This window comes from Trachemys scripta, chromosome 3 (genome assembly GCF_013100865.1).
Source record: "Trachemys scripta elegans isolate TJP31775 chromosome 3, CAS_Tse_1.0, whole genome shotgun sequence".
In the NCBI taxonomy this organism is placed as follows: domain Eukaryota; kingdom Metazoa; phylum Chordata; order Testudines; family Emydidae; genus Trachemys; species Trachemys scripta.
The window spans coordinates 88,063,582-88,084,562 of record NC_048300.1 but is presented as its reverse complement, the minus strand read 5'-3'; the positions used below and the strand labels follow the sequence as shown (position 1 = coordinate 88,084,562).

The 20,981-nt window shown below is 43.0% G+C and overlaps 1 protein-coding gene across 2 annotated transcripts in view; it reads left to right on the top strand.

The window, feature by feature from the left end:
- Positions 1–20,090, top strand: part of TULP4 (TUB like protein 4) — a 259,023-nt gene extending 238,933 nt beyond the window's left edge. The window contains exons 11-15 of one of the 2 annotated variants that reach the window (XR_004645086.1): positions 268–412; positions 1,865–1,958; positions 5,092–5,235; positions 7,468–7,618; positions 10,424–10,504. Coding sequence is in view for 1 of the 2 variants with exons in the window: in XM_034765310.1 (XP_034621201.1) it covers positions 268–412; positions 1,865–1,958; positions 5,092–5,235; positions 10,424–13,002; positions 15,078–15,194 (3,079 nt within the window). In the remaining variant the exon portion in view is untranslated. Of the gene's footprint in view, positions 1–267; positions 413–1,864; positions 1,959–5,091; positions 5,236–7,467; positions 7,619–10,423; positions 13,003–15,077 lie in introns of those variants that run through there. The other variant, XM_034765310.1, reaches the window with a different exon arrangement.
- Positions 20,091–20,981: the final 891 nt, after the last annotated feature.

Here is a 20,981-nt window from a genome sequence, read left to right as displayed (position 1 = left end):
AATCAGACTAAGGGAATCTGAGTCTAAGTCAGTGTAACAGAATCTAATTTATATCTCTTTACATATTACCTTTGAATTTTGCCCATAAGATTTAAGATTCTATCCATTACACTAAGCAGACTTTGTGTAATCCTACCACTTTCTACTGTAGCTTACATCACCTAAAGAGAACATGCCAGTTTTCTTCACTGTACTTAGTGTATACAGAAATGTTAAGTATGTCCATCTGTGTGTGCCTGATAACTCTAATTATTGCTTTATGTGAAGAATTAATATAGATGCCCGCAAATCTCCAAAGTTGTCGCGAGCTGCTCAGGAGATATCAAGATCTCCAAGGTTACCAATAAGGAAACCTTCTATTGGTTCACCAAGCCTAACTCGACGAGAGTTTCCATTGGAAGATATCACTCAGGTATTGCATGACTGCATAATTACCAGACCTGTACCTAAATATATCTTCTCTTTCCAGAAACAACAGTTTATAATATATATCCAGTGGTGACCATTGAAAATCTGTCATTTAATGGAGTTACTACGCAATGGTATCTGAGATTCTAGTTATGTCTCTGTATTTATAATAGGAGACATTGGTGGAATCTCAGATAGCATTATGTGGTAATAGTTGGTAAATGATGAGGGTGCTCGCTCCATTGATTTCACAGGGGCTGCGATTTCACCCTGACTTTTTAAAAGGCAACCATTTATCTTAGGAATTCTTATATAACAGACTTTTAAATTCCAATTGATATGTTCTTGGCTGTCGAATGGCCTATGTAGAATTATTTTCTAGTACTTATTCAGTTCTTTGTGATTAGGTATTGGTATCATAATACCAATATAGTCACCAGCTTTGTTGTCAGTCTACAGAGACAAAGGAGTTCAATGGGTCAGGGGACAGAACCATCCTGTCCTCCACAATTGGTTCTGACAGGTGATGGTGGGAACACCATGTTGGGGAAGCAAGCACTTTTGCTGTTTGTGCTGTGCACAGTCCATGGGTAAATGAAACACTCCATGCCCCAGGACTGCCTAGCTCACCCATTTCACTAGCACTAAATTTATCTTTTTGTATTTCTTTATATATTTTCTGTATTTAAAATACGCAAATGGTAATGCTTGGTTTTTGAAATATTCTGGATCACTTATAGCAGCAATAGAAAATAGGGCAGAAGTCCAGTGGGCATGATACTTACCCATCAATTAAAATGATAATATAATAATGATACTCACTGTGGTACAGTGCTTTGGGATCTCTGGAAAAATATGCTGTATAAATGCTTATTAATAATTCCTTTCTATTGTATTTATTCTTCACTAAGTGGTTCTTAAACATAAAATCCAATGAGAAAATTATATGCTAGCTTGTGATTGTTTACTGCAAAGATATAGAAATGATACACTATGCTGTTGTGTGGGAGAAGCAAGGATCAAAACTATGCCGGTCTTACTGGCCAGCTGCAGTGCTCTCCAGTTCTCCCTGCTGCCAAGTCTTCCACCAAGTTGTTTGTGTGGTTGCCATATAGCTGATTCATGCGAGCTACTGTGATGGCGGCCAGATAGCAAAATGCGACAGTAGCAAAATACAGCCCTGATTGAAGGGGTGACTTAGTGGATGGTTAGAGATGTTAGGCCACTGCAAAAAAGAGAATGGGATGCAATTGTCTTATACTTGAAATAGCTTTAGTGTTCTGAATATTCTCTCACAAGAGAGCAGACAGTAATATTTATAAGTGAGTTACATGTAGATATTTCATTTAGTTTCTACAAAGCAGTGCTATATTATTTTTTGAAAACAAATATTTACTTTTGCTAATTTTGTAGGAGCCAAATAAACTTTAAACCTTTTTTTTTTTTTTCTTTGCAGCACAATTACCTTGCTCAGGTCACGTCTAATATCTGGGGAACCAAATTTAAGATTGTGGGTTTGGCTGCTTTCCTACCAACTAATCTTGGTGCAGGTAAAACTGACCCCTCTTGATTTTTCCAACCTTGAGCTCTTGCTAACAAATAACAAACACACATTCCCTACAATTTTCTTTAAAGTGATGAAGAGGCTGCTTTAGTAATGCTGTTAATCTGAGTCACCGGGAAATTTTAGTGTAATTGCAATTTAAATCCCTAAATCCAACAACAACTCAGTCAAAAAAAATCCATTAAGATTAAGAATCAAACCAGAACCTGCCATTTTGACAGTTCGGTTATTTGAACTAGGATTGAAAGAATAATCTTTCCAGTTAGAAAGCTTCAGAAATCAGGGAGCTTCTAAGTTATTGTAAGGAAGTGCTATAATTAAAAAAAAAAAGTATTATTTTTTACAACTGTTCTAACAACTATTATACGTATCAAAATAACTTTAAAAAGATCTTACCTTACAGCAACTTTTCCAGAGCTTTTAATGGGGGAACTCAATTATTTGCACTGTCACACAGCTCTCTTGCTTAGACAGACAGCAGCAAAATGGTTGCCCTCACTGAAAGGAGCCTTATACACTTTGGGCCCTATTCTCCCACCCTTGTGTTGGGTAGGCCTTATCTCCAAGTGTGGTCCCTTTGATGTCAGTAGGAGCAGAGTAAGGTCCCATTCAGCATGATTAAGGGTGGCAAAATTGGGGTGTGGGTGAAGATACTGAAGCAGTTATAGGAATTTCTAAAAACTCTTTTGAAAACCCCCTTTTTTAATTATATTTTCTTATTTAGTAGAGATGGGACCAGGCAACAATGCCCTGAATTGGATCCAGATCAAAACTTCCCCATGGCCATTTGGAGTTTGGGTTTGGCCACATCTTTGTTACTTATGAAAGATTTATACAGAGTAGCTTTTTAATGGGATGTCACTAATCTCTGGAGTTTTCATTGAATCTCTTGTTGAAAGTCTGAACAATGTGAATATTTAACCCTAAAGTGGATATTATTGCAGTTAGCTTTCAAATTTATTTCATAGAATAATAGACTATTAGGGTTGGAAGAGACCTCAGGAGGTCATATAGTCCAGGGGTGGCCAACCTGGCTCTTCAGAAGTTAATATGCGGCTCCTCATATAGGCACTGACTCCAGGGCTGGAGCTAGAGGCGCCAACTTTCCAATGTGCTGGGGGGTGCTCACTGCTCAACCCCTGGCTCTGCCATAGGCCCTGCCCCCACTCCACCCCTTCCCCCCCCCCCCCCCCGCCCCCCCCGCCCCCCTTTTCCCCCCCCCCCCCCCCAGCCTCCTGCATGCCACAAAACAGCTGATCAGGAGGTGTGGGGTAGGTGGGAGGAGCTGGGAGCAGGGGTGGAGAGCTGATGGGGTGCTGCTGATGTATTACTGTGGCTCTTGGGCAATGTACGTTGGTAAATTCCGGCTCTTTCTCAGGCTCAGGTTGGCCACCCTTGATCTAGTCCAATCCCTTGCTCAAACCAGGACCAACACCAACTAAATTATCCCAGCCAAGGCTTTGTCAAGCCAGGCCTTAAAAACCTCTAAGGATGGAGATTCCACCACCTCCCTCGGTAACCCATTCCAGTGCTTCACCACCCTCCTAGTGAAATAGTGTTTCCTAATATCCAACCTAGACTTCCCCCACTGCAACTTGAGACCATTGCTCCTTGTTCTGTCATCTGCCACCACTGAGAACAGCCTAGCTCCATCCTCTTTGGAACCCCCCTTCAGGTAGTTGAAGGCTGCTAGCAAATCCCCCCTCATTCTTCTCTTTTCCAGACTAAATAACCCCAGTTTCCTCAGCCTCTCCTCGTAAGTCATGTGCCCCAGCCCCCTAATGATTTTCGTTGCCCTCCGCTGGACTCTCTCCAATTTGTCCACAACCCTTCTGTAGTGGGGGGAACAAAACTGGATGCAATACTCCAGGTGTGGCCTCACCAGTGTCGAATAGAGGGGAATAATCACGTCCCTCGATCTGCTGGCAATGCTCCTAATAATACACCTCAATATGCCACTGGCCTTCTTGGCAACAAGGGCACACTGCTGACTCGTATCCAGCTTCTTGTCCACTGTGATGCTCAGGTCCCTTTTTGCAGAACTGCAGTTTAGCCAGCAACTATTTGAAGAAGTATCTTTATTTAAAGCCCGCCCATCCTGAACTGAAGCCTTAAAGTAACTACTACTATTTAATGCAGGGCTTGACTCTCCTGCCGGCACAAGAGAGGTGCAAATAGCACCACCCTGTACCAGTGGGGATAATGTGCCCCTGAGGGGATTAACCTCCTCAGGAGGGCAAGAGTTTTTGGAGTTTATGCCAGAGGAGGGCAGCTTTACATTGCAGCCAGGCCTTCATCTCTTGTCATGGAAGAATTAATGAAATTACAAAATAGTACCGATCTAATTCAACTAGGTCTCAGTCCTGCACCCACTGAGTGTTGCTATTGATGTCAAAGGATGCAGGATCAGATTCCTAGGTACTAATGCTATGCTCATCACTGGGCTATGTTAAACAAGCTTCCTGAGTTCCTCTGCTTGGGATAGGAGCAATGTTAGTCCTGACTAAGGAGCGGTATTGCGTAACTGTACAGGATGATCCCTACATTTCTATATTATTATTTATATACAGTGCCATGCCCCCAAAAAGCTTACACAACAATATTTTTACAACCCCCATATTTGCAAGGATTGACCCTCACATTTTTACATAGTGAGATTTAGGGGGAAACAGGACAAAAAATCCTTTAGGAGGTGATGGTAACAACCCTTTTCCTTCTCTCCTTGATCCAGTGAAAAATATTAACTGGTTCCAATGGCCTGTTGTACTGACATGTAGAAATTCAATATTTGTGTAGATCTAAACTCCTATAGAGGGGATAACTAAAGTGATGCTGCCTCCAGTTAAGGACGAGTAACTAAAAAAAACAATCCCAGAAAACTTCCATGTAGCAAGGATCAACCTCTGAAGTCCAGCTACTGTAATGTATTTCATGATTGTTTGGTTAAACACAAGTACATACATTTGTTTGTTAACCAAACAACATAAAATCAATTCCAGCCCTACTCTCTGCTTTAAAGTGATTTCTCTTGATTCTCTGTTCTGTTGAACTCTGGATCTTCTTTTAGCCGCTCTATCTAACAAGTATTTTTCCTGTTTCCCCCCCTCCCCCTTTCCAAGTGATTTATAAAACGAGCTTGCTGCATCTCCAGCCCAGACAGATGACTATTTATCTCCCTGAAGTGCGTAAGATTTCCATGGACTACATTAACCTGCCTGTCTTCAACCCCAATGTTTTCAGTGAAGATGAAGATGATTTACCAGGTGAGGTTGAATTCAATGTCTGCACCATTCCATGGGCTTGGCTAGTTTTGAGGACAGATTCTTTCACTCCCTGGCCCCACTCCTGCAAATAAACAAACGGAGCAAGTCCCCATTCTCTGAGTTATGGAAAGGTCCTATAGAATTTCATAGGATTGAAACTAAAAGGGTTCTATAGACATTGCTTTCAAAAGCCTATAGAATTTATTAGAGAATTACATCCCTATGAAAGAATTCCATTGCTTAGTTTAAAGTGCAGCAGAAAGTTAAACATCCTCTATTAAATTCTACAGGAATTCTCCATAGAGTGAAGCCCTTTATATACCTCTATGGGGAACTAATATTGTAGAAGCCTCTCAGACCCATTCTTGTGATGTGACAGCAGCAGCACACAGCACTGCTGTGCAAGACACTTGGGTTTGAGAGCAGCTGAGATTCCCAGAGCAGCAAAGACTCTGCCCAATTGGGAAATGTGATATGCTCATTCAGTTTTTTATTTATAATTATGATTACAAGGATGGCAGGAATATTCATGTAGCCTCTTTTTAATGTTATAATCTGGGAGGATATTTACATGATCATCCTGCCCAGACATGAGAGACATAATGGGAGACCCCAGCAATGCAGGCAGAATTGAGGATGCAGACATGGCAAATGAAAGCGGGTGGAGGCACCAGGATCTCCTTCTATAAAATGAAGCCATGCAAATAAAGGGGCTGGCGCAGCAGCAAAACATTGAAATTACTTCAATAGTTTGAGCATTGGCCTGCTAAGCCCAGGGTTGTGAGTTCAATCCTTGAGGGGGCCACTTAGGGCAAAAATCAGTATTTGGTCCTGCTAGTGAAGGCAGGGGGCTGGACTCGATGACCTTTCAAGGTCCCTTCCAGTTCTAGGAGATAGGATAGGATATCTCCATTCCTATAGTGTAGAGGGCAATGGGGAAATTCCTGTTCCAAAGTCATGTTTCAGGGGAATCCAAAATGTGGCTTCATGGAGACTCAAGTCTCTTTAAAGGAGGAAGGTGTGAAAGAAAGTTGGAAAAGTTACAAACCAATAAGGGCTTGGTCTAAAGACCAATGGGAAAGGCTCCTGTTGCCTTTCCTGGGATTTTGGATTGGGCCCTAAAGCCCTGATCAGTTAAAGCACTTGACAATGTGTTTAACTTCAAGCATCAAAGTAGCCCCATGGACTTCAATGGGACTAATCAGATGCTTTAAGTGCTTTGCTGAATCACCAGGCCTTTGATGGTATTCAGCCAAGAACACTGAAGGAACTAAAGCACAAAGCTGTGGAGACATGGAGGAGGGGATTTAGTATGTATTTGAATACAAATGCTGTTCTCAGCATTAGATATTTCCTAACATGGAGCTCGATCCAGCTGCCATGAACATCAATGGGAAGACCCCCATGGACTTCACTGAGAATTGGATGGATCCATAATGCCTATTCCTTTTATTTGAAAGGAGCTAAAAGACGTGCTGTGTGAGCCTCACCTCAGTTTTGGGGAGAGTTAAGGAAAGTGCAGTGCAATATTTGAACAAGTATAACCTAATCTGATCAAACTACCATGAGATCTGATAGAACTCTTTAAAAGTGAATAAAAAAACATACTGTCCTCTTCTCCCCAGCAGTCTTCCTCTTCTTATCCACTTCTCTTTTCTGTCAAATTTCTCCTGAAAATTCACTTCTGACCTAGCAAATAGAATTTATGTAGATTTTCAAAAAGCTTCCCACAAGGTCTCTTATAAGAGACTATTAAGGAAAATAAATAGCCATGAGGTAATGAAGAATATCTTGTAGCTTACATAGTGCTTAAGCACTAGGAACTAAAGCTATAGTAAACAGCTGCTCTTGGGCTGAAGAGCTGTCAATAGTGAGATGCCCCAGGGGCAAGTTTAATATAACCACTAATGATTTTGAAAGGAAAATGAACAATGAATTGATTTAATTTGCATATTATGCAAAAAATCAATTAGGAAAAAGCCACTGAGGAATGTGAGAAACTCCTGCTAGATTTAAACACTTTGGGATATCTGACAGCATGATGGCAAATGGAAATTTTACTTGGATGAATGTAAAGTACATATAAAGCTGTTCAAGCTAAAATAATAATCAAATCTCATGCTTCAGGTAATAGATTGATAACCTATGGACATCAGAAAAAATGTATGACAAGCCAAAAGTATATTTTGCACAGCTGGCCAGATATTTTATGGTTCTGTTTGTTTATTTTAGCTTTTTCCCTTCCTCTAAAACAACCTGGCAGAATTGCCCTGAAAATTTACCAGCCCAGCCACAAAAATCTACTCACCTACCCTTTGCCATGATGATTGATGTTGATGAAAAAGCTAATGCTATCAGAACAAAAGTTATCCTTGGTGAGTGGGTGAGTAGAATTTTGCACAGATATTCTAAAGAATCAGGTATTGGCCATGACTAGAGTATTCCAAACTAGATGGATCTATGGTTTGATATGGTCCCATCTTTCCATGGGTATTATACATTCTAATAATCATGGAGACAAATGTAATAGATTTACATACAAATGTAAGTTCTAATTCACCAGTCATCCTTCATGTCCTTTATTTAAGAAGAATCATCAGGGAAGTTTGCAAGATTCTTGGGGTAATTACTATGCAACAATTATCCCTTGCTTATCATACTGTCCATTTAGGTCAGATATTGCTGGAAATCAAACCTGTGCTTGTACTTTGGTACAGAATTAATTGCACTGTAAAAAGGTGAAGTCTAACAAAGGGGAGAGTCTAATAAGGCTTCTGTGTTAATCCACATCACAGCGTGAGTTGACTCCCTTACTCACTGCACTGGTGATGAAACTAGTCTCTTAGCTTTTTCTTTCCCTCTCTGCCTTCATTTCCTTTTGTTGGTACCATGTGTTTCCTTTTAACTCTGCCACTTCTTTTCATTTTGACTCCTTTTCTTTCCCTTCTCACATCACTGTCCCAACCACTAATCCCCACCCTTCGCGCTCCACTCTCATTCACTAATTCTGTCCCTGATCCAAAGATACCAACATTTTAGAAAAAAACGTTTCCAAGATAATCCTATGAAGATGAAAGGACTTTAGGGGCTCTAGGGGCAAGAATGTGTTTGGGTAGGAGGGTGTCAAGTTGAGGCTTGGTTGGGGGTACAGGAGGGGTTAAGAGGGAGACAGGAGGATATCTTGTGGTTTGGGATGGTCTGAGGGAAGCAGGAGGGCAGTCGATAGCTCATGGGGAGTTGCCAGAAATGAAAAGGAGGTACCCGATTTGGCTTCTGCCCTTTCCACTCCATTGAAACAATCCTGGCCAAGGCCACTAATCCTCATTTGTCGTTGTGATTTATCAGCTGCCCTCAGCACTGTAGAGCACTCTTTCTTCTCCCATCTATTTTTGTTCTTTTCTTGGCTTCTGTGAATTGGTGCTCTTTTGGTTCAATGGCTCCTCATCGCCTCAGTCTCTTGGTGTCCCTTATGACCTGGGCTCTCATTCACTCCCTTACTTTCAACAACCAACATGTATGTGGGTGTTTTCCAAATCTACCCCTCTATCCCGAACCTCTCCCCATCTACCCAGGTTTGCATCACAAGCTACCAATAAGCACTTCCTCTAGGAGCAGCACCACTAGTTCCAAGCTCAGTCCTGAAATTCTTGGGCCACACCATACATTGGTGTAAATTGAAATCAGTTGAGTGACAGCAGTTTACATCAGCTAAGAATATGGCCCTTTATTTTTCCTCCTGACCTCTTTGCACCTTCTCCTTTTTCGGTCTCCATTGACAACTTTATGATCTCTTCTGTCTCCTGTCCTCAAAATCTCAGTGTCCTTTTTGACTCTTCTTTCTCTTTCGCCTCACACTATAGTCAGTCTCTCGCTAATGATCTGATCCTGTTCCCATTGAAGTCAGTGGGAACATTGCTGTTGATTTCAATGGGAGTTGGATCAAGACCCATGTCTTGTTGCTGCTTTCTAGTGAATATCACCAAAATCTATCCTTTCCTCACTATCTCCACTGCTAAACCCTCATTCACACCTGGGCCCTCTTTCACATTTGATAATTGTAACCTTCTCTTACACTTGACTTTTCACCTATCCCAGTTCCAGTCTATTCAAAATGTTGCTGCTAAAGTCATCTTCCCTCCCCAGTGCTCTGACCACATTACCCTATCCTTGAATTCTTTCATTGGCTTCCTGTCTGTTACGGCATCAAATCCAATACCTGGCAATCATAGTGACTGCAGCTGCATGTCTGTTTCATTTCCTTCATCCCACCCTTCCGCTCCCTATGATCCTCCCATTTCTCTTGTGGTACTGTTGCCTTTGTCAGCCTTCCCATGCTGTCCTATGCTCTTGCAATACTCTAACTTTTCTTGTCCATCTCTGTCTTCTCCTTCAAATGCCCCCTAAAAATCCACTATTTCCATAAATCATTGTCCTCACCAGTAATCAACTCAGCCTTCCCTTTCCTGAACAGTTGTTCTGTGTCTTGTCTACCTTAGATGACAAGTTTGCGCCTTCCTGTCTGTTGGGAAATTGCCACATAAATTTATGGTGCTGTACAAAGTCCTAACCCATCAAAACACTTTAACCAGTGTTTCTCAAACTGGGGTCGCCGCTTGCGTAGGGAAAGCCCCTGGCGGGCCGGGCCGCTTTGTTTACCTGCCCCGTCCGCAGGTCCGGCCGATCGCGGCTCCCACTGGCCGCGGTTCGCCGCTGCAGGCCAATGAGAGCTGCTGGAAGCAGCACGGACCGAGGGACATACTGGCCGCCGCTTCCAGCAGCTCCCATTGGCCTGCATCGGCGAACCGCGGCCAGTGGGAGCCGCGATCGGCCGGACCTGCGGACGGGGCAGGTAAACAAAGCGGCCCGGCCCGCCAGGGGCTTTCCCTACACAAGCGGTGACCCCAGTTTGAGAAACACTGACTTAAACCCACGTGTAGTCCCATTCATTGTCTTTAATCTGGGACTACTTCCTTGCCTAAAGTTATATGCATATTTAAGTGCTTTGCCAGATCAGGGCCGAAATGATCGTCATTAGTTGGAGTATGAATGATGGTGTATTATGGATTGCCAGTAGCACAGATAAAATAAAGTTATTTTGCAGCACATGAGGAGGGAATCTAATAATCTCCTATTTTCCTTTTTTATTATAACAGTCTCTAAACTGTGTTTATTTTGATTCTTATTGCAGTAACTGGAGCATCTGGAGTTCCTGAGAACAACCCCCCCTGCACCGTCAATATCCCTATTGCTCCTATTCACAGCTCAGCGCAAGCTATGTCACCGACTCAGAGCATAGGACTGGTCCAGTCCTTGTTGGCCAATCAGAACGTGCAGTTGGATGTCTTGACCAATCAGACGACAGCAGTGGGGACAGCAGAGCATGGGGGTGATAGCGCAGTGCAGTACCCAGTCTCAAGCAGGTACTCCAATCCAGGACAGGTGATTTTTGGAGGAGTGGAAATGGGGCGCATCATCCAGGCACCGCCTCAGTTATCCCTGCAACCGCAGGGTGCAATACAGATGGCGATAATGGATCACAGAGACGGAGACAGAGACCACGAACATCACCAAAAGGCAAAAACTTTACGGCCAGTGCAGCAGCTGGCAGAAGGGGACGCTGTTGTCTTCAGCACTGCACAAGAAATACAACTGAACAAAATGAACCCGCCCCCTCCTTACCCTGGAACCATACCAGCCGCTCCCACTGCACCACCGCCTCCCCCACCTGTCCCACCCCAGCCACCTATGGATCTCTGTCTGAAAAAGGGAGACTTTTCTCTTTATCCAGCAGGACATTATCAGACCCCTCTTGGCTACGAGCGAATAACGACCTTTGATAGCAGTGGGAATGTTGAAGAAGTATGCCGGCCTCGAACGAGGATGCTGAATACTTATACCCTGCCGGGTCCCGGCAGCTCTGCCACTTTAAGGATTACAGCAACAGAGAAGAAAATCCAGCAGCCCTGTTCCAGTGCTACCCTGAACAGGCTGACAGTTCCTCGTTATTCTATACCGACTGGGGATCCACCACCTTACCCAGAAATTGCCAGCCAGCTGTCACAGGGCCGTAGCATCACACAGAGGCTGGACAGTAGTATTATCCATGCTACTCTGCGGAGGAACAGCAGAGAGGCAGCTCTGAAAATGGCTCAGTTGGTCGACAGCCAAAGAGCCACTTTACAACATCCATCAAAACCTAAGAGCAATGTTGTGACAGCACAGTACCAGCAGAGGGCACCGACAGCTTTATACACCTGTAGTCAATGCAGCAGCAGCAGTAACAGCAACACGAGTAGCAGCGGTGGTGGGAACATCAGTAATGCCAATGCTAGTAACAGCACTTCCAGTATTAGCAGTATGAGGCCTGACGTAACCATTGGGAGCAGTTCCCAACACAGTTCTGTCATTGCTCACTCAGTCAGTACTTCGCCCTTGGCCTCCCAGTCCTCATACAATTTGCTGAGCCCACCCGATAACTCTCGTGATCGGACAGATTATATCAACTCTGCCTTCACAGAGGATGAGGCACTTTCTCAGCACTGTCCAGTGGAGAAATTGATAAGGCACATGCCTGTAGCCTTGACAGAGGCTGCCGTTGGTGTGAAGCGGCCACCCCCATACCAGTGGGACCCTATGGTGAGTGAGGAGATATGGGTTCCTCAGGAAAGGACAGCTCAAAATTCAGTGCCCAACCCTCTCAAACCTGCTCCTCTAATTGGTCAAGCTCAGCATCTTGATATGTCTCGAGTGCCATTTGTTTCCCCCAAATCTCCCACCAGTCCCACTGCCACTTTCCAGATGAGTTATGGGGTTGGAGTACCTTATCCAGGAAGCTACAGTGCCCCTCCTCTCCAGGGAATGCAGGCCCCCTGTTCCCCCAAAGAAGCTCTGGCCCCAACACAGTTTGCACAACAAGAGCCAACTGTAGTACTTCAGCCAGGTTATCCGTCTAACCTCTCCTATTGCCCTTTGCCACCCATGTATCCAGGAAGTAGCACTTGCTCTAGTTTACAGCTGCCACCAATAGCCTTGCACCCATGGAATTCCTACAGTGCATGCCCGCCTGTACAGAATTCCCAAGGCACTTTGCCCCCCAAGCCACTTCTAGTGGTGGAGAAGCCAGTTATGTCTCCGCCGCCAGCAGAGCTTCAGGGTCACGTGGGCACAGAAGTAATGGTGGAGACAGCAGACACCTTCCAGGAGGTTCTCTCCCTCACAGAAAGTCCCATTCCTCAACGGACAGACAAGTTTGGGAAGAAGAACCGGAAGCGCCTGGATAGTCGAGCTGAGGAAGGAAATGTGCAGGCTATCACAGAGGGCAAGGTCAAAAAGGAGGCAAGGACACTGACTGACTTCAACTCCCTAATATCCAGCCCTAGGCTAGGAAGGGAGAAAAAGAAAGTCAAGAGCCAGAAGGACCAGCTGAAGTCAAAGAAGCTGAACAAGACGAATGAGTTTCAGGACAGTTCAGAGAGTGAGCCAGAGCTTTTTATCAGTGGGGATGAACTGATGAACCAGAGCCAAGGCAGCAAAAAGGGATGGAAAACCAAAAGGAATTTGAGGACAGCCAGTGAGCTGGATGAGTTCAAGTGCCGGAAGGCCAACGAAAAGGAGGATGGGAGGCTGGGAAGCCAGGGCTTTGTGTATGTGATGGCCAACAAGCAGCCCTTGTGGAACGAGGCAACACAAGTGTATCAGCTGGACTTCGGAGGACGGGTGACCCAGGAGTCTGCAAAAAACTTTCAGATTGAGCTGGAAGGACGACAGGTAGGATGGCAGGAGCAATTGCAGTGACAAGCTTCCCAGGGGGAAAAATACTCTGTTCTGCTCCCTTATCTCAGAGAGGGGGTGCTGCACTGCGCTTCTATAAAGAGCTTCTTAGTTCTGCTGGTAGCTCTGTGATCAGCAGTTTTTAAGAATGAGGTTCAGTGTTTACGTATATACAATGAAAGCATGTTTATAGCCTTTTCCTGTCAGACCTGGGGACAGGCCCTCTTTTAATCTCACTACTTATCACTTCTAAAGAAATGTACTTTTAGTAACAGTCTTAACTTGCAGCATTACAGGGAAAAATCCAATAATTTTACTCTTAATACTGCAAACTCCAATTGCAGCTCAAGTTAGAAATTGCTCATGATAGCTGGTTTGATATCGTTAGTGAATCCCAGTATACACTCACTTTCTCTCTCTCTCTCTCACACTCTCTCCAAATACATAAGGAAGCAGAGATAGAGATGTGGGCAAGCAACCAGTCTCCCTCCAAACCCCAGATCACTCCCAATGAAGGGTGAACAATAGCACCTGAGAGGAGGCTAGCTGGTTCTTCTTTCCAGAGGAGCAGAACCAATGACCCTCCCATTGGAGTAGAAGGATCATGTGCAGCTCATGAAGAGGAGGTCTTTAGATATTTCAGAAAACTGAAATCAGAAGAATGAGATTGTCTCTGTTTGTCCGAGTGAGACATTAATACACCAAAACCAGACCCCAGTGGGCTGCTGACAGTCTAGTATAGTGGCTAAGGCATTGGACTGGAACTCAAGGGAGCTGGGTGCAGTTCCTGGCTTTATCACAGACTTGCCTGTGTGACCTTCAGTCAGTCACTTTGTCTCTCTGCATCTTAGTTTCGTATTTGTAAAATGGGAATAGTACTTGCCTCCCTCCCAAGGTGTTCAGAGGATAAAATATGTTAATGACTGTGAGGGGTTTGGCTACTGCAGTGATGAGGGACATAAAAATACCAAGATAGATTGTCAGTATAAACCCATGGAAATGTTACTTTGCTTACCTATCTTGATCACTGATACTGTCCAAAAACAGATGGCTAACAACTTCAGGACAAATACGAAAGCAGTGACATTGGTTTCCGCCCAATATGATATATGCCAGTTTCTCTTTCAGCTTGTACTGCCCTTGTCTTGGAGGCTGGGGTCCAGATTTATAGATCCATAGATGTTAAGGCCCAAAAGGGATCATTATGATCATCAGAGAGAGACAGCAAAGAAATAAGCGTGAGTGTCATGTAAGGGGTGTGACCTTTGGCAGGTCTGCACACCACCACCAGAGATTACAGAGGCTTCTTCATACTGCTCAGGAGCTGTGCTGGGGGAAAGGATGGAGAGTGGTGAGCTACAGGGAGATGTGAGCAGGCTGGAGTGATGCAAATTGTCCCCCTTCTGGTCATATAAAAATTAATACAAAAAATAAAATCTTTCCCTCGGAGCTCCCAGCCTATCATTTCCTTGGTGTGCTGTGGCCACATGGAAGCCCTGGTAGCAGTTCCCCAGGAATTTGGAGGGCCCCCAGAGGTGGTGTAGAGTCAAAGGGCCTCTGTGCAGATGGCCCTGACCTTAAGGGACCCACGTGGGTCAGAGGAGTTCTGCCAGGTTTGGGGCAGGACCTGCTGTGGCTTTCTCCTGGGAGCAAACTGCCTTCCTGATAGGGTGATGCAGTGGGATCTCTCTCTGAGGATCCCCTGTGAAGATCCTCCTCTAATTTTTCTGAAGGAGCAGATGATATGGACCTTAGTCCTGACCCAGCATCAATGATTTCAGTGGAGTTAAGTCCACTTACACCAATGCTGAATCTGACCCTGGGTCTTTTAAGGCTGTGTATTTCCTTGACAGAGTAGATTTCTATGGGCCAGATTGTGACGTCCTCACTCATACTTGGTAGTACTTTGTTCTGCGACTGGCCCCATTGATTTTGTATGGAGTAAGGTACTATTCAGTGTGAATAAGGGTATCACAGTTTTGCTTTTTTCCTTGTTACTTCTTGGTCTCTCCCTTCTACTGACCTCTCGTTCCTTATTTTTTTCCTCCCCTTCACCTTCCACCCTTCCCCAGGTAATGCAGTTTGGAAGGATTGACGGCAATGCTTACATTTTGGACTTTCAATATCCGTTTTCTGCAGTGCAGGCCTTTGCAGTTGCTCTGGCTAACGTGACTCAGCGCCTCAAATGAAAAGAGCAGAGACTGGAGAGAGAAAAACCTTCTCCTAATGTCCGAACTGGAAAATGTCAGGGCGGCCTGTTTTAGGTGCACAAAGGCGCCGGGGAGTGAAGAAGGCAGTAAAACTGGAAAAATCTCTTGGTGCCCAAAAGAGGGCATTAACTTTAGTCATAATTGGGGTGGGGGAGCTGTTTGTTTGGGTTGGTTTTTTTTTTTTTTTTTAAACATCGTGCTGGGGTTTCAGAAAGAGCACCAGGAGAGAGCCATTCAGTGTTATATTGGGAAATGTGGCTTTTGGCTTGTTGTGGTGGTTCTGCTGTGTTTGCTGCAGTAGCTGACGTAAGCTCGTAGGGGGATTAAAAAAGACTGCTCTCTTTGATAGACTGCCTTATATCATGCTGTTCTTTTTAAAACAGGGAACATAACCTTTTTTCTGGTCCAGTTTGTACTACTACATCAGTGATAGCAGGAAAAAAAAAAAGCTATAATACTTGAAGACACATGTTTCTTCTCTGATCATAGCTGAGCACTGCAGGTACCAAGGAGGTTTATGAAGGTCAATATTTAATTTATAAATACTGATGTATTATTCAGAAGAGAAACAAAACTTACCATTGGATGGTTTCAAAACACATTTCATCAACGAAGTTGGTGTCTGCTTTTTTTCTGTGCTGTTACTTGGGATAAATGTGTTTCACTAGATGATGGAGAACAGAAGCGGGAGGAGTTGTGAGAGTTGCATACATACATGTATAGGTAAGCAGTATTCTTTGATTTGTACTACATGTGTGTAGTACATAATGCAGCCTGGTGTAGCACATGGGCAAGGGTTACACCTCTTCACTAAAAGATGTTTACATGTTAAGAACAGAATTGTTAAAATAAATAAAATGGGCCCAGTGAGTAAAATTCTTCTAAATCTATGGTGAATCAGAGCATTGCATTAATTGGGAAAGAGAAAGGCATGTGGTGACAGTAGAAGATTTCTCATCACCGCTGGTTGGAGAAAAGGAAGGAAATACTGGAGAGTACCGCCCCTTTAACCCACCTCCTATTTGAGTACAGCACTATAGGCTGTCGTTTGAATGGTTAACAGTCCAAAAAAAGAATGGGAAGCCAAAATGTATATAGCTGGTTATGGCTTTTTAATCAACTATATACAGGAACAAGACTGTTTCTAACTGCAAATCTGTCTTATATAAGTGAAAGCCTGTGTTAGGTGTTTCAATGGGTAGAGAGAGATTCTGTTATTGCTGTAGTGCTCTCTCTCTCACACATGCACACATATTTCTCTGTTGAATACAGTTTGATTTGGAAATGCTTCCCCAGCAACATATGAAAACCCTGATCGTTCATTAAATTAAATTCACAGTAGGTTGCAAAATGTAACTGTCGATTTCCTTTAAAAATACTCTTTCAAATCAGGACACATTTAGAAAGATGGGGTGGTGGCTGGTTTATCTCGGTCTGCAAACCTCAGTTTTACTCCTTACTAGGAAACCCTTCATAACTTTGTTTAAAACACAAACCATACACCAAGAGAGTAAAATATATCACTGTGATTGTTTGAAATGTCTGTAAAGGTAGGCTAGACTAAGTAGGCTTGATTCATTGCCGGGAACCCATCAGGGGCACAGGACCCCCAGTGGAGGAAGGGATGCAGCAGCTCCCTGGCTCCAACGTCCACTGGGGACTCTGAAGCCAGACAACACAGGGTAGGTAATGCTGGCCAGAGACAGGTTTTGACAAGGATATGTAGGGATGTGCTGATTCAGATGATCTCCCGGGCAACCTCCACCAGTGTGGCCCCAGAAAGACCCACCTGCAAGATAATACTGTCCTCCTGTTATGGAGCCCCTGGGGAGATGGTGGTATAATCCCTGTATCATCTTGGGGCTCAGCAGTCTCTGCTTGCACATGGGAGTGGATCAAGGCCAATATTTCCCTTGGCATTAACTCTTCTATTTGCTTTTATGTATTCACTTTTGTTGAAACTCCATCAATTAGGTGTATATCTTTCTGTTACAGAGGAACCCCACCTCCACAGTTATTTAGTAGCTGATTTTAGTGACAGCTTCTGGAGTGTGTGTGTGGAGGAGGAAGTAGACCGAGATCAAATGGGCTTGGTCCTGCTGACTTTGAAATCAGTGGGAGTTTGCCATTGACTTCAGTGGGAGTGAGATTGGGCCCCAAGTCAGTGCAGAATTACATGCTGTTTAGGAAACAGGCTTATTTCTTACTCACACAATTTCAGTGGTACTACCCGTATGAGTGAGGATTGCGGGGCTTGACCCAATGGTGCTCCTGAAGATATCCTAATAGCTCTAATTAATCCCATAAGCAAGTCATAAGCAGTATTGGAATATTGAGACGTGTGCACTGAACATGTTGAGGCCAAAAGCACATTGATTCATTTCTTCTTTTAGGAAGACAGGTGTTCTGTTGCTTTGGAGAAATAATCCTCTTAAAGAGACATTGTCAACTAATTTTAGGCCAAGAATGCAGATTTAATGGAATTAAGTATGTTTGCACGTGTGCTCAACATACCTCATCCAAATAGAACTGTTTTCATACTGCTGTTTTCTTTAACTTTCCAGGCAAAGATTTGTTGTCTTTTTTTTTAACATTCCCCTGCAGTGTTATGAACCAAATTAACAGCAGAAATGTGCAAATGCAGGAAAACCAGAAAGCAAAAGTGGTGAAAAATTAAGTGAAACCTGCCAGTTTAGTTTTATTATCCAGGGTCCATTGGTATTTGGTTCTGGTAGCACACACAGTGTCTTGGAGCTTTCCAGACATAGAAGAAGAATTTGTTCCCACCTCACGGAAGCACAAAAACAAACAACACAAATAGTGAAAATGGTGATTTCTACCTTTCTTTCTGTTTTTATGTTATAAGGTAAAGAGTTTTTCTTCTGTAAGTATGTTGACAGTGTCCCTTTAAGGCAAGTTTAATGGCATAAAGACTACCTACAGTTAGGGACAGATTTTGCCCTCAATTAAGTATACACAATTCCTGCTGAAGTCAATTGAGTTGTATATATGTATCTGAGTGTACAATTGGGTCCTAAATTATGAAGACAGCAGGTCACAATAGTCATTCTCTTTTCTTTTTTTTTTTCTTTGTATGTTGAGAGAAAATTTAAGAAACAACTTTAAAAGCCCTCCAAACTAATACTTCCACTAAGATGATTTTAATCATGAAGATTGCTGTTGCATTCAAGCCAAAACACTAATTTTACATTTTATATTTAAGTGTTGCAACCTAGTTTTTGTGTAGACAATTGTAAGTTCTTCTAGGAAGAAAATAGCAACATGTTCTGAATTACCTAATTCTTTTATACATACAATAGTTTCCAATAGTTCAATATGGTTTTCAAAAGCTTTTGTTTTTAGTTGTGCAATAATTGTTAAGCCAAAGGGCTTACGTTTTGTTTTTTGAGGGGTTGCGTTATTTTTTAAAGATAATTTAATGCAAATTTCCTGTTAATGTCTGAGTCAAATTATTTATCTTGCTTAATGTAATAAGTGATTTAGGGATTATTTTATTACTATGTACCAGTGAGTTATACACACTTTCTTATTTATATGAAAAGAGGATCTTTGTAATTAATTGTTTGCTAGCAATATGTTTTGCTGCAAGAAATTGTTTAAGAATGTGTATAGGACAACTTTTTTTGCTGGACAATATTCAACATTTTATAATGTAGGGAAGAATCTTGTTTATCAGGCAGATGGAAAAAAGTAGATATGCTATTGGGGATTCTGTAGACTACATACAGTGTAGATTTTTTGGGGGGGACCTGCAGAAATCTTTCCTCTATACTGTGTATTTTCCCATTGTGTTTTAACTGGCTTTTCAGTCACAGAGATGGTTTAAAAAACACACATCATGATTTGCTTTATCTTTTCTTAGAGCTAGCCTTGGTTTTGGGGTACAAAATAGAGGAGGGTTCATGTATAAAATAAGTATTTTATATATGGCTCACTTTGGGTGACATTCATCTCTGTGCAGAGGGCTAGTACACAGCCTGTGCATCACTGAAATCCTAGTTAAGGGGCCAGATTGCCTGTTGCGGTCAAGCTCTGCTCCTGTTACAGCTCCCTGATTCTGAGGCTAATCTGAGCTGACCCCAGCCCTGGGAATGCTTAGAGTAACTGAGAAGCTTTAATTGGCCCTACAGTGGAGGATAGGCAGAGCGGAGCACCTTTACACCAGCAGTGACTTCCCCTATGCCAGGGGATTTCCCTGCTGGCCTATTTGCAGCAAGAATCCATCCCCATTGCACTGCCTGAGTGGCACAAAGGGGCCAGATTTCATTTGACAATTTGGCTCTAGCCCTCAAAATGTGGTGTAAGTGGGTCCAAAAAATAATACACAGACCTTGTCGGCCCTCTGCAGAAGAGTGAATTTCATCCTGAGAACCCCTGGTACTATTCAGCAGTAGTACTATGGTTCTAGAATAGCAGAAATAAATAGGGGAGGGAGATGAAAGTAGCATAAAGGAAAATTATTGGGTCAAGTTAATAGGTTTACATTCATTCCCAGAGCAGGCAATGGCAATTTCCATATGCAGTCAAAATGATTGTGCGTATTAGGAGCTGTACAGTAAATTTGCACTAGGGGCCACCTCAAATAGGTAAACTCCATCTTAACCAACCTCTTTGAAGTATCCCCAAGGTTTACAGTCCACTTCTGTTCCATGTTTCAATGAAGATTCACTGCCACTATGAGGCAATCAGACTTTGCTTGTGCTTTGAGTTGTTGCTTCAGATAATTTGAGTACAGTTATTTCTGAAGTCTGTTTTTTGTGGCTATGTTACATCTGGTTGCCCAATGAGCACTTAGCAACTGTGTAAATCTTCATCTGAAAGGGTGAACATGGTGGAGGAGGAGCAGCTTTGACAGAGAGAAAAATTTGGCTTTTACTAGCTTGAAAGATGGTGTTTGCCAGAGCAGTAGTTAGTTGCACTATAATAAAAGCAGCTATTTCTGCAGGGCACAAAATACTCTACACTGGCACCTAGTGCTAGGTTGCCAACCCAGAGTCCTATTGACTTCAGTACAATCCTGTATGGGCACAAGGGTCTTCACGCATGAATCCTTCTCCGGGATCAGGACTTAAGGCTGTTGCTACATGTATCACACTGGAGTGAATTAAGCTATATTACCATCTCCCAGGAATGGTCTCAAAGGGGAATCGTTTTAAGATTACATTTTTTCCAAGTGTGCACAAATATACAATCACACATACAAACTTTAAGGATTAAAAAATCCAACTCAGCACTGAGCATTGCATGTTGAGAAAGAAGTTTTAGGAAAGAATTGCTTTGGGGTTTTGATTGTTTTGGGCTGTATCTGTGGAAATAGGAAAATATAGCAAGAGCAGTTAAAGTAAGAGGACAAAGGAGGAGTCCCTGAAGTAATTTTTGTTATTAAAATTATAAAGCAACAACTCTAGGCCCATAATTCCGCAAATGTGTCCATGCAGGCAGCCTCCTGCACCATACAGATTGACTTGAATTGGGCTCTGCAAGGGTCTCTCCACACAGATACAATTGAACAGTTGGGACTATAATGACTTTGTGGGATGAAAGACAACCCCAAACCACTTCTCTCTCCAAAATGTGCACAGAAAAATTGGATTCATAATGGTAGACGGATGTAAAGGCTCTGTAAATGTTCCTAATTGTTCCCCTCCAATTTACACTAACTCCAAATTTAAAAATAAAATCTGATACAGGAGTTTTGGATAGTGACAAAGCTGTCTGTCTATCTGAATGTTTACTTTGTTGGCC